Genomic DNA, 13,486 nt, shown 5'->3' on the forward strand with positions numbered 1-13,486 from the left:
TCCCCCTCCCGAGACGCCTGATGGTGGACCAGAATCTCTTCGAAGCCGTCTTGAAGTCGTCCTCCAAGGCCTCACCGAACTCCTCCCACGCCCGGGTTTTTGCCTCAGCAACCACCAAAGCCGCATTCCGCTTGGCCTGCCGGTACCTATCAGCTGCTTCAGGAGTCCCACAGGCCAAAAAGGCCCGATAGGACTCCTTCTTCAGCTTGACGGCATCCCTTACCGCTGATGTCCACCAACGGGTTCTGGGGTTGCCGCCACGACAGGCACCGACCACCTTACGGCCGCAGCTGCGGTCGGCCGCCTCGACAATGGAGGCGCGGAACATGGTCCACTCAGACTCAATGTCCCCCGCCTCCCCCGGAACGTGAGTGAAGTTCTGCCGGAGGTGGGAGTTGAAACTCCTTCTGACAGGGGATTCCGCCAGGCGTTCCCAGCAGACCCTCACAATACGTTTGGGTCTGCCAGGTCGGACCGGCATCTTCCCCCACCATCGGAGCCAACACACCACCAGGTGGTGATCGGTTGACAGCTCCGCCCCTCTCTTCACCCGAGTGTCCCAAGACATGCGGCCGCAAGTCCGATGACACGACCACAAAGTTGATCATCGAACTGCGGCCTAGGGTGTCCTGGTGCCAAGTGCACATATGGACACCCTTATGTCTGAACATGGTGTTCGTTATGGACAGTCCGTGACAAGCACAGAAGTCCAACAACTGAACACCGCTCGGGTTCTGATCGGGGGGGCCGTTCCTCCCAATCACACCCTTCCAGGTCTCACTGTCATTGCCCACGTGAGCATTGAAGTCCCCCAGCAGAACGATGGAGTCCCCAGTGGGAGCGCTCTCCAGCACCCCCTCCAAGGACTCCAAAAAGGGTGGATACTCTGAACTGCTGTTTGGTGCATACACACAAACAACAGTCAGGACCCGGCCCCCCACCCGAAGGCGGAGGGAGGCTACCCTCTCGTCCACCGGGGTGAACCCCAATGTATAGGCACCAAGCCGGGGGGCTACAAGTATACCCACACCTGCTCGGCGTCTCTCACCATGGGCAACTCCAGAGTGGAAGAGAGTCCAACCCCTCTGGAGAGGACTGGTACCAGAGCCCAAGCTGTGTGTGGAGGTGAGCCCGACTATATCTAGTCGGAACTTCTCAACCTCACACACCAGCTCAGGCTCCTTCCCTGCCAGAGAGGTGACATTCCACGTCCCAAGAGCCAGCTTCTGTAGCCGGGGATCGGATCGCCAAGGTCCCTGCCTTCGGCCACCGCCCAGCTCACAATGCACCCGACCCCTATGGCCCCTCCCACAGGTGGTGAGCCCATGGGAAGAGGGACCCACGTTGTCCTTTCGGGCTGCGCCCGACCGGGCCCCATGGGTGCAGGCCCGGCCACCAGGCGCTCGCCTTCGAGCCCCACCTCCAGGCCTGGCTCCAGAGGGGGGCCCCGGTGACCCGCATCCGGGCAAGGGAAAACGTGTGTCAGTGTTTTTTGTCATCATATGGGGTCTTTGAGCAGTACTTTGTCTGGTCCCTCACCTAGGACCTGTTTGCCATGGGTGACCCTACCAGGGGCAGAAAGCCCCAGACAACTTAGCTCCTAGGATCATTGGGACACACAAACCCCTCCACCACGATAAGGTGACCACTCAAGGAAGGGCATCACCAGTTCACCAGTTCGCGGGTTGTAATGAATGGGAGATCCCCTCCGTCGCTGCTGAGTCCGCTGCTTCCTGACTGGTAACTCCTCCTCTTTGTTGCCTTCAAGGACCGTGGGATACAGAAGAGCTTTCATACCGTAGAGCCGCCTAGTGCTTACAAAGTACAATGGTTCGGTGTTACTTCTAACTTTTGCATTTATTATATATATAAACTGTCTCAATAAAAGATTAATAAATCAGATTTTTATTTATTTACCTTTCCTGCATGTAAAAAAATAAAATTCCTACTCCTTGGCGACGTCCGACTGGACATCTCCGGACTCGAACACACCCTGTCTTACTTGTCTTTCTGATAGATAAAGGAAATACTAACACGTTATCTTAACTGCATGTACAGACTCAAGTGAAATGCATGAAACTATTCTGAATTTGTCTCCTGTTTCAAGGATTTTTCTTCTTCTAGTTGAGCCATGGTTTACTTCTGCACTGGTTTTATTGTCTGCTGGGACATCTGCTGGTGTCCTGCTGGTGTTGCAGCTCCACAATCAAACGTGGACGTCTTCCCATTCTTACTGTGACCCAATTACACTGCTGGGATTTGGCTGCTCTTTGTGTGCGTGGGACGAAATACACAACTCAATTGATGACTTTGCTGTGAGAAAAAAAAGTGGTAACAATCGGATAGTAAATCATCTACAGAACACGACTGTAGTTCCGCTCATAAAGACCGTGTTCATGGCGCGGTGGTCCTCCCGCCCACACGGTGCGCATTGATGGGCTTTCACGAGTTGCGCTGCAACTGCACAAACCGCGGATATATAAAAGACCAGTTCGCTGCAATTGCGGCGCAACACTTTACAACATGCTATGCAGATCGGTTTGTATTTGTTTCGCGCACATAAACACAATGGATCAGACAGGAAACGATTCATCTGCAGAGGGGCTGCGTGCGGTTCGTTTATGGACACTACGCGCGCATTTTTCTTGGTTAAATCCCGATGGTTTGGATGAACGCACCAAGCGAAGGGGAAGCGGATGGGAAGGTGTTGACCCACCAGGGACTGGATGACCGTTCTCCTGCCGTGTTACCGCCTGGTGTTTAAACTACCACCGAGTAGCCGATGTTTGGATCGCATCCAGGTGCTTTTTTTTTTGTTTTGTTTTTGCGTATCGTGACGTGACTCGATCCCAAGAAGGAGGATGGTGGTGGCGATGGCGAACTGTGCTGCGGCTTGTCACCTGGAGGATGGGTAAGAACTTTTATTCTTTTGTCGTAGTCTCCGTGTTTTTGTCACGGATTCGGTGTGGATTCACGCACACGCTCGTCGGTCCTGCGCGTTCATCGTTTGGCGCAAATGTGGGAAGAGTTTCCTTTTGTTCCTCTAGAGCATCCGATAAAAACAACAACAACACATCTCCAATCGTTTCTTGTTGGTAAATAACACGAATTCAAACATATATATGAAGGAAATAAGAGAGCCATCTATTTATGTCTTATTTAAATGACGCACGTTCTTTTGGTGACATGAATGTGAGCATGTTTGACGAAAATAAGTAATATCTGTGGATTATACACAAATATCAGTACAGGAATGCTAAACATATATCCAAATGTGTAATTATACTCCTAATAATACATTCCTAATAATTGAGTTTGAAGTATGTTTTCCCCAAGGAAAGGAAGGACGATCCTGATGTCATAGAACGGTAATCCGATATGATCAGGTGAGGCAGTGTCCTCTACAGACACTGTTGTGTTGTCTCCATTCACCTGCAGATGAGGGCTGAGAAAGTACCTGGATGAACAAGTGTAATTCTAGCAATCCAGAACAGGTGACATTAGAGTCTATGTCCACCAGGGACATTATAGGAGTTCACCAGAGGAGATCTAATGTGAGCACATTGACAGGGTTTGTAGAAAGTTGCGTATTAACTTGAAGATGCAGTCCTGAATGTTTGTGATTCTGTTTCTACTGTAAGTCTTCAATGGTTAAAATAATGTCTTATGCTGAATGTGGAGAAAAAACTTGCACTGAGCCTTTTAAAGTGTTTTTTTCCCCCTGCTGATAAATAGTACATTTTTCAGTAAACTTGACAGGTTCTAACAGTGAAAGCAGTGAGGTGTAATACTAATGAATAATGTTAACATTTAGTTCCTGTGTGTTCTGTGTCCGCCGTTTGTTGGTTGTTGATCTGCACACAGATGTCCTTCCCCCTTTGCTGTGTTTGCACACAGATGCAGGAATGCATGCAAATGCTGCGTTCTTTATCTTCCATCCAGATGCAGACCAACACCCTCAGAGAGGAGTTTGTTACTAGGAGATAGAAACAATCAGAGTAGAAGAAAGAGACAGTTATCAAGTAGTAAGGCTCATTATTGCTGTTGGTGTGCAGCGGTGAAACCTGACCCTGAACAGAAAAAACGTGTTTCCTGGGCTGATGTGTAAGGGAAAGGGAAACACACGTCTCTGTAGGCTTATCCTGAATTATGTTGTGTGATTTTGCACAACTATTTGTGAAGCATCATTTCAGAGGCGGTGAAAGGGATGTGACCCAGTTATTCATACCTGATGGTGTTGAATTTGCTCCCAGCAGATCTTCAAGCGTGTCGTCTCTTGTTGAAACACAGACAGGTTGCTCCAGTCAGACACAACACCGATCTATTATAACTCCTGACTCCAGTCTTTGTTTGTGTAATACAATGAATTTCTGGTTAGTCAAGCAGATGAAAAAAGGTAAATAGACAGAAGTGATACTGATGTTTGTTGTACAGGGCTGGGCAATTTGGTTGAAATTAATAGTAATACATTTTGATGCAATCGCTCCAAAACGGATGGATTCTGACTGATTCTTTCTCGTCACGTCTACTGACAGCGTGTGTGGAATCAATCGACCCCGAGTTTAGTCAAATAAGAGCATTATTACAATGACATGCATCCTCCACCTCCACTTCTGGCTGAAAGTTAGTTATGAATTCAGCTTTATCCTTCCATGGCTGGTTTCCTGCACCATGAGTGCAGCTGTGACATCGGGTCATGGCAGGAGTTTCATTGGGATCCATTCGACAGGATGGTGTCAAAGGTGTTCTAGTGAGATGCAGGCAGCTTGCACACACTTCCTGTTTCTCTAATTCACTGGACTGCAGCTCTTCCTGTTTGAAAGCAGAAGTAACGTAATGAAGAGAGCGTGCAGCGGCACAATTTAAGAGCTCAAACTTCTTCCGTGACTCCCAGGGGTCCCTAACAAGACTCCTGTTGTAATGAGTCCAAGCTTCTGAATGTTGTTTCCTTTGTTCCACAGAAATGGAGATATTCCTGCGCCTGACAACAAAGGTAAACATGGTTCCATTTAATTCCTTTCCCAGTGAATATTTATTTCTTAGTCCATATGTGTCAAACTCGAGGCCTGGTGGCCACATGTGGGCCGCCACATCTTTTTAGAGCATAAAAGGTCAGAGTGTCAAATAGGTCAAAAGTTTGCTTTCTTCATTCACTTGGATAGTTTGATTCTTGATTGATGGAGTTCTGTGTGTTTCACAACCTGACAAATTAAAAGGATTTATGTAATAACAGAGAAACAAGCAAACATATTTTTTCTGTGCAACTGTATTTTTTGTAACTTGAATAAGTAATAAATTCAGTTATTCAACATTAAGGAATAGTTACTTTTATTTTACATTACAATGAATTACATTCAGTTACATTTATAAGTTACATCTGGCCGTTTGAGGACATCCATTATGCTGATGTGGCCCTCAGTGAAAATGAGTTTGTCACCCCTGTCTTAGTCTTACTATATATATTCAATTTAAATGTCAAAAATACAATAATAAGTAGATAAATAAGACATATATACAACTGTAGATGGTTTAAAAAAAGACTTGGATCTACTGCTGCGCATCACTCATCAACCTTTTTATGTCCTTGGTGTTGCTACGCCAGCAGATGGCAGGCAACACTCGTGAAATTACTCAAATTTTTCAAGCCGAGCACGAGTGTGTGTGTGTGTGTGTGTGTGTGTGTGTGTGTGTGTGTGTGTGTGTGCTCGTACATGTGAATGTGCGCCTCAGCGTGGGTGTTTGGTCTCCACCTTGTTTGTCAGTCTGATGAGGGAAAGCAGCCATGGCAGACTGAGAAGGGACTGACCATGGGAGGCATATGAGGATGAGGGGAGAGAGAACCGTAGTGCAGAGAGGTGAAGCAGACGGATCGAGCTGAGTGGATGAGGGAGGCGAGGCGGCGATGGCAGCATCTGCTTGTTAGTCTGAGCTAAAGCTCTGTGGGCCAGAGAGGAAGGGCTTCATCCATTAGATGGCGAGGCGCCCTGCCAGATGGCAGAGGGGAGAAGCAGCACCTCGGGACCCACGGGTGTAAATGTGCCAGAATGTTAATGCATGGCAGTTATCACAGGCTCCTTCACAAGGTGCCACAGTTCACCTGCTCGGGAATGATGGATGTGTAGAAGCTGGCAGCACCAGTTGGAAATGCACAAGGGTTTTTAATGATTAATTTAAAAAAAACAAACAGTGCACATACATGAGTGAAGTAAAAGTGGATAGCTTTCATTGGGAAGGTAAAGAAGGTTTCACCCGTTCCTTCATCAAGGGATGTTTCAAACAGTGCAGGTAGAGACGGGCATAGCAACAGAGAATGTGGCTTCGCCTGAAGTTTACCTCCACCAGGAAGGTTGTGTTTTCTCCAGTGTGTGTCTCTTCATGAGATAACAGAATTACACAACCAGTGCTCGCCTTGAACTGTGGTGGGAGGGCTGGGTATGTAAGGAGGAAGAACCCACAGGATTTTGGAGTGGATTCAAATAAAGGGCCAAAGTCACAACTTTATTTTCACTTTCTCTAACAATGCGACAAAAGCATTTTTGTCCCATCTCTGTCTGTTACTTTTTTTTTTTTTTTGACTTTCGCATAAATTATTTGAGGGATTACAATGAAGCTAAACTCTATTTTGAGGATTAAATGGTCATGAAGCATTACTTTTAAATATAACAATAACTTAGAATAGCAAAGGGAAGTTGAGCTTCCTTAGTAGAGGTTGCTTTCTACTTTGTGAATAAAGAAATAGAGAACCAGAATCTGAGTTGAGTTATTGAGTAGAAAGCGTTTCTACAGCAGAATGATGTGGTCTATTGATATTGATACAAATGGATATTTTTGTAGCATGGAAACCACTGATTTTTATCGCGCATTCATCTCTTGGTGGTATAATAACTGCAACAACAGTTTGATGTTGCTAAATATTTGATGTTCCTGTAAAGATAGTGAAGCTATGGTTAATAGGAACCTCTATTTAAGAGGTCACACACACACACACACACCCCTAACATAACAACTCATTTGTTTCAGATACTCTGACTGGAGGCGACAGCAGTGGTTCTGGTAGGAACCCGTTCATTCATTAATCTGCATCTTCTGCACAAAATCATCTCGTTGTTTGTTGTTTTTCTAACACCATCATATGATTCCCTTTTCTTCACCATTCCTTTTGTTCAGGCTCAAGTTTTTATCTTCCTCACTCACCAATTTGCATTATTGATTATTGAACAGAGAATACAGGAGAGTCCACAGAGAGCAGCTCAGACGAGGAGAAAGAAGAAGAGGAAGAGGATTTTGGTAAGAGTCAGTTTTTACAGTTCATACATTTCTAGGATGAATATCATAGGAAGGTTCATCCAGTTCCTTCAGCTTAACATGAAGACTCGAAACCTATTGAAGCAGCTTGCCTGGCCAGTATTTCTATGCTAAGCTAAGCTAAATGGCTGCAGGTGTGAAGTAAATATGTTTTATTTTCCTAATTCCTTCCGTTTCATTGTGACTCTCAGCAGAAGTTGGTGCTGGAAAGAATGAAGGAGAGGAAGGTTAGAACTATTATCAATCCTAGAACATCAAATGGTAAATAAAGTAACAAAGAATCATTTCGCAATGTTTTAACCAAATTTATGTTCTTTTCTTTGCAGGCAATGAAGAAGCCAAAGCACAGGAGCTTAAAAACGGTGTGACACTTAACCGCTTCAAACTGGTTTGCTTTTTTAAAAACACTTGTTTACATCCAGACGAGCAAGTACGCTTGTCAAAATTTCCATGGCTTCCATTGGTTTATAGCCACAACCACATCTTTCGCACCCATCGTTATGTAATCATGCCACAAACTGATGACGCCTGCTGGATGCATGTTGTTTTTTTTTATGACACAATTTGATGACACATTTAATTCTTCTTCTTTTCCACCACCATAACCCATACCAAAAAAAACTCTAACCACGGAATGTTAAGGGTTTTTATCAAAGGTTTAGTATGAGATTCTACTTCTTTTGATTTTTCTTATAATAATGTCATACTTGAATTGTTTTCACTCTAGAATCCGTCCCTGTAGCTGGAGCGCAAGATTCAAATTGGAAAGGTAAACAGAATATACATGGTAAGAAATGTTGTGGACGTCGTGTCTTGTAACTCCTTTTTTTTGTTTTTTTTTGTTTACCGTGACAGATAGGAGTCTCTTCAAAGTATGCTGTGAAAAATGCAAAGCCATCCAAAAGGTGAGCAGTAAATCCACGGGTGTCCATTATTATTAAGCATTGTAAGGATCCATACTACAAGTGTGAACAAGCTGAAAAAAACAAAACAAAACAAGGTCAGATTTAGAAAACAGCACTTAGGCTCAGCTGAACGTAACGTTCCTTTATAAATCACGGTCTACCTGGAATTGTGTGTACCATCATCTCTTCCTGCTCTCTGCGCCCCATGCATTCAGCCCTGAATGGTAAATGGATGCATCTCATGAATGGTGATAAATATGAGCCTTTGGATTGATGGTCTTTAAAGTGAATCATGGCAGCACCTGAGGAGAAAAGGAATTTGTCTAACATAGAAATCACAACCTGGTGTTGTCGTTCCCACTGCAGCGACTAAACAGATACAAACTCTCTGGAAGTAGAACCATACCTCATGATATTTACAGACCATCAGCTCTATTTGATGGTATGTTGATTCACCTGAATGGATGCTGATGATCTCTTCAGCTCGGAGGGTGGACAATATATCACTGGTGCTAAAACGCTGCATTCAGATTTGAGTGTTTTAAATATTCTCATGGTGAAGACGCTCATCTGCACAAGTACAGATGAGCGGTGATGATAGCCGGGATCTATTATTAACATTTGTATGAAGTGAAACGAAATGTGTGACAGGCATCATTATGCAAACGTATTTAAACTCACAACCCTCGTATGTGTCAGTTCACATTGTGTTCTATTGTCACTTTTGTTTTTATAGATCTTTTAGGCCTTTTTTTGGGTGCATGTGACTTTATAAAAGCACAGATGTTTCAAAATTGTGGAGTTTTGTGTCTTGTCTTCCTAAATTTTTTGCATCATACCTTCTGAATGAAGTTATACTGAATGAAAGAGGAACACCATGTAAAATTTTAAACTTCTGTTTTTGACAGAGCCATGGTAATGAGCTTGTTACCCCCAGACATATCTCCAAGGGACGACTACAGTGAGTGGAACCGTCTGTGCTCATTTATATGAACTCTGCTTGTGCAGCGTCACCGACTGCCTGTGTTTCAGGGTGCAGCTTGAAGGAGAGGGCACGTACGAGTGCTCGCTCACCGGCCTGGTGTTTGAGGCATCGGAGCGAGTTCTGGTTCGGTACTCAGTCCTGTCCTGGTCCAAATTTGGCTCATTTCTCCGGGACTCTTGGAAATGTGCAGGACCCATCTTTAATGTGGAAACGGTCCACAAGGACGCTTCTGTCCTCAAGTCCATCCAATTCCCTCACTCCGTCTGCCTTGCTGGTGAGAAGAGATATCAGTGTGTCACACTCTATTTTTGATATACTGTATAATTCACAATTATATTCACATTGTTCAGCATAGATTTTGCCATGATTTAATCACGAATTAAGATTATGACCCATTTTAGGGCTTTTACAAAGAGTAGTTCATTTCAGTGAATATCAACCTTTAGTTATCATTTAAAGCTGCTCTAGATGGATCCCAAAACCTTCTATTTTTTGCAGATGATCCAGAAAATGAGATGACATTCAGTGTCCTGCACATAAAGGACAACCATCCGCTCATCGAGCCGACGGTGGACCGCTCAGGCAGCCACGTCAAGTGGAACGTGACGTCCCTGTCACCCGTGGGCCCCATCATTCAAACCAGCCGATCCGTAGAGCGTCACGGGGTGGTCCTGATCTACAGGCAGCTGACTAATGACAACAGCAATAGCTACAGCTTCCATGTCTACCTGGCCACCAACAACTCATCTGACATTAAGGTAAGAATTGGTGAAGATCTGCTGAACCTGCTGTAGCTGCAGGGTCCTGTTTGGTTTATCAGGCACATTATAACACCCGTCAGTATTTTAATTACTATACTGTACTTTTAATCACTGTATTTTTCAAAACGTCAACTGATTAAAGTCAGCGTCCTCCCCACTAATTTTCTCTTCAATGTTGCTTTTGTGTTTTTAATTTAGGGGAAAAAATTCCCTCCCTGTTTAGTACAAAGACATTTTTCATACAAGAGACTGGTGTGATCTCATCCTCCTTATATTTCTTTACGTTAAGGCCTCACTCCACCAGGCAATCCGATGCAATATCAGTGAAAGTTCCAGTTCCAGACTTAGTTATACTGTATTGCATTTCAAATTTCTGATCCTCGTGAGCCCGACTGAAACGTGTGCATGTAATCAGTGTGCACTGATCGGAGTCACTGTGATGTGGTTCTGGTGGTCTCTTTGCAAGAGTGTTTGTGGGTTTGTGAGTGTGTGTGTATTTTATTGTTTGCAGCTGGTGAATGATCATATTACATGTATTGTAACCTGCAAAAATATAATAATATAAATATCATTTTAAATTACTGTGAACATTACCCATCTTGCTCAACCAATCACAGCCTAGGAGACTTTTTTCTCTCCCTACCGTAGAAAATGTATTAAATGTAAATCACTGTTGAGCCTGCATGTCACATCCTGCCTCACCTTGTCTTCCTGCGGTCCCTTTGTCAACAGGACATCGCCAAACAGGTGCGCAGCTACAAGAATCGCCACATTAGGATAGAGAAGCCTCCCACGTGCAAACTAGACGAGGGGAATTATCATCTCATGAGCGAGCCGGAGGGAGAGATCAGACCCCAGGTTTGTTACTTTGCCTGTGTCACGTCATTTATATGCATAATCATCAACTTTACATTTATAATTCAATGACTATGTAATAAAAATTTCTAAAGGTACGCTGATGTGTTTCTGTGTAGGATTTGGAATTTACCTTGTCCGTGACTAAAATGAAAGGCTACTTTGAGGTTTTCTTTGAGCAGCCGCCTCCCTTTAAATTGTCTCTCATGGACAGGAAAACTGAGGAGACGGTTTGGTCGGCTACCATAAGAGAAGGTACCACCAGTGTGTTTAGTCATGCTGAGAATTACATAAATAAAATGTTTTGGCGTTGAGGCTAAATTGAGGCTTTATTTATTTTTTCAGTGTTTTTCTGGTTGTAACTCCAGTGACTTTTTTGTTTTTAGGTGACTGTGTGGATAACACAGAAAAGAAGCCAAAGAAAAGGACTATCCGTGAGTTTCTTTTCTAATTTTTTTTTTCATCACATGATCTCATCTCATATTGCATCATATGGCCTTGCCTCATAGACGCACAGAGGAGCAGCAGCCCCTCAGAGGAAGAAACTACCTGCAAACGGCCCAGGATTCAGGATGAGTTTGGTAACTTTCCACACCGACTACCTGCACTGATTTCCCCAACCAAACAAACCAATCCACACCTGAATTACTTTCAGATCCATCAGTGTGTCTGGAAACATCATAACATGAGCTACGTGTGTGTTTTCCAGATGGAAGGAAACCTGGGAATGCTCGGGGACGGGACATGTCAGAGAAGCAGCTACTGCAGCTGGCCAAGAGGCTTGGGAAGGAGTGGAAGCAGGTGGCCATCTTTCTGGACTTGAACTCCAAAGAACTGGATGACATCCAGGATACAGAGAAAGATGTTACCATGCAGAAACTGAAGATGCTGGTGGAGTGGAAGAGCAGAAGGAAGCCTGGGGAGGCCACAGCGTACCACCTTTGGAAAAGTGTGGAGGATCTGGATGACTTGCCTCCTGAAGTCTATCAGACGCTACAAAGTAATAAAGTTACTATGCATATTAATATATATAAAGTTATCTATAAATAATCCGAGTTTTTGAGCTATTAAAGCAACAGCATCAAGAAAAGATGATGGCTGTGAGATTCACAGCCATTCAAATGTTTCAGTTAAAACAAAATACATATTTATAGTATGTCTTTAACAGGTATGTGGCTGCAATGCATAGATATCAAGCAATGATCATACAGGACAATGCTTTTAGTGTCCCGACTAGAATCAGGGATATCTGATACCTTGAAATAGCCACTTGTATGATTTTTTAATACGTTTGCATTTTTATAAAATAAATCTTTTTTTTGCAGATGAAAATGAAATTGAAATATCCTCATAGTTGTGATGAAAATAACCAAAGTTGTGTGGTTTTTTGGATGATGTATCTTTTTTTCAGACATAATGGACAGCTGAGCTGCTGAACAGAGCTGACTGTTGGATATCTGTTGCATCCATCATGAGAGGAAAATCAATCTCAGGACCAAGCAGAGTCGACATGGAACACATGTGCTTTGGTTTGCATCTTCTTTTCAATATTTAAAAAAAAAAAAAAAAGTCATTCTGTTTTTTTAAATGCAACATTTCATGAAAATTTCAATGTAAATTTTTATTTCACTATAGTAATTCCATTTTGTACTGAATACAGAATAGACTAACTGTACTAAAGCTTCTTTTGTAGCCACAATGTGATCCTCAAGACTATCAGGTTAAAAAAAATGACTTTTTCGAAGTCATAGATTTTTAGTAGCTAATTATGTAGCCAGTAGCAAATGTAAATGTTGGTGCTGCAGTGTTGAAACTGCAAAAATGGGAAAATCCATCCAGGTTATCTTGTTTCATTTTTTAATTTTTTGTTTTGGAACTTTTTATAAAAGAATTAGGTCAGAAACCACATGCATATGCATGATTGTCCAAAGCATTAAAGAGTGAATTATGTTTTTATACTTGTACACACTGTAAATATCTTTTTATTTTTTCAAACCTGTGAACTATTTCTTTGTTTTTTTTGTGTCTTTTTTGTCATTTTTTAATCGGGTATCTCTCAACAAACTTATTGAGCAGAATAATTGTTATGTTTAAAATATGAAACTATTTTTCCTGTGGCTGAAACACGTTGTTTTGTTTGTAAATTTAAATGTATATGTTTTTCTACGCCATACATATGTATAGGCTGTGGGTGGGCGGGTAAATCACTAACATTTGGATTCAGGGATGAAAGTAAATACCAGTCTTAAGTGCAGCTACAGCAGAGCAACAGTCATGTTTCTTTATAAATCCTGTTTTTTTTTACACATTATGTCATGGCTGTAGTGTTTATAGCTCTTTATAAATGTACTGTAAACTGCCTGTGGAAACATTTTGCAGATAAATGTTCTCAACATTCCTTCGTTAGATCCCTGAACAGCTTTGTTTCTGTTCTCAAACACAACTGTTTCCAGGCATCTCAGCACTATTTGGGAAAAGCTGCAGCGGTGCCTTTTAAGGTCTGATTATATTTTGCGTCATGTTTACAGGGAGAGGAAAGGTTTACCTCTTCAAACAGTGTACTTAACTCAATCCCATCCGTCCTTTCTGTACTTTCTATCATGCAGTGTCTCTAAATAAACTGAGGAAAAAAAATGTCCAGAGTGTTTTGTAATTATCAAAAAATATTTCCATGT

At 42.9% G+C, this 13,486-nt stretch overlaps 1 protein-coding gene across 2 annotated transcripts; it reads left to right on the top strand.

Moving 5' to 3' along the window:
• The first annotated feature begins 2,590 nt into the window (after window positions 1-2,590).
• On the top strand, window positions 2,591-13,431 carry si:dkeyp-97b10.3 (uncharacterized). Of its 2 annotated transcripts, none has more exons than XM_068317395.1 (17): window positions 2,591-2,911; window positions 4,962-4,993; window positions 7,021-7,053; window positions 7,222-7,287; window positions 7,497-7,532; window positions 7,632-7,667; window positions 8,033-8,074; window positions 8,161-8,210; window positions 9,119-9,171; window positions 9,243-9,469; window positions 9,694-9,953; window positions 10,689-10,814; window positions 10,931-11,066; window positions 11,198-11,245; window positions 11,321-11,392; window positions 11,521-11,811; window positions 12,223-13,431. In XM_068317395.1, the coding sequence occupies exons 1-17, from the start codon at window positions 2,862-2,864 to the stop codon at window positions 12,237-12,239; spliced, it is 1,575 nt and encodes a 524-aa protein (XP_068173496.1). In that variant the 5' UTR covers window positions 2,591-2,861; the 3' UTR covers window positions 12,240-13,431. The 2 variants fall into 2 exon arrangements, with proteins under 2 accessions (XP_068173496.1, XP_068173497.1); XM_068317396.1 differs by having other exon boundaries at window positions 7,500-7,532.
• Window positions 13,432-13,486: the final 55 nt, after the last annotated feature.

The sequence above is a fragment of the Antennarius striatus genome, chromosome 6 (genome assembly GCF_040054535.1).
Source record: "Antennarius striatus isolate MH-2024 chromosome 6, ASM4005453v1, whole genome shotgun sequence".
Lineage (NCBI taxonomy): Eukaryota > Metazoa > Chordata > Actinopteri > Lophiiformes > Antennariidae > Antennarius > Antennarius striatus.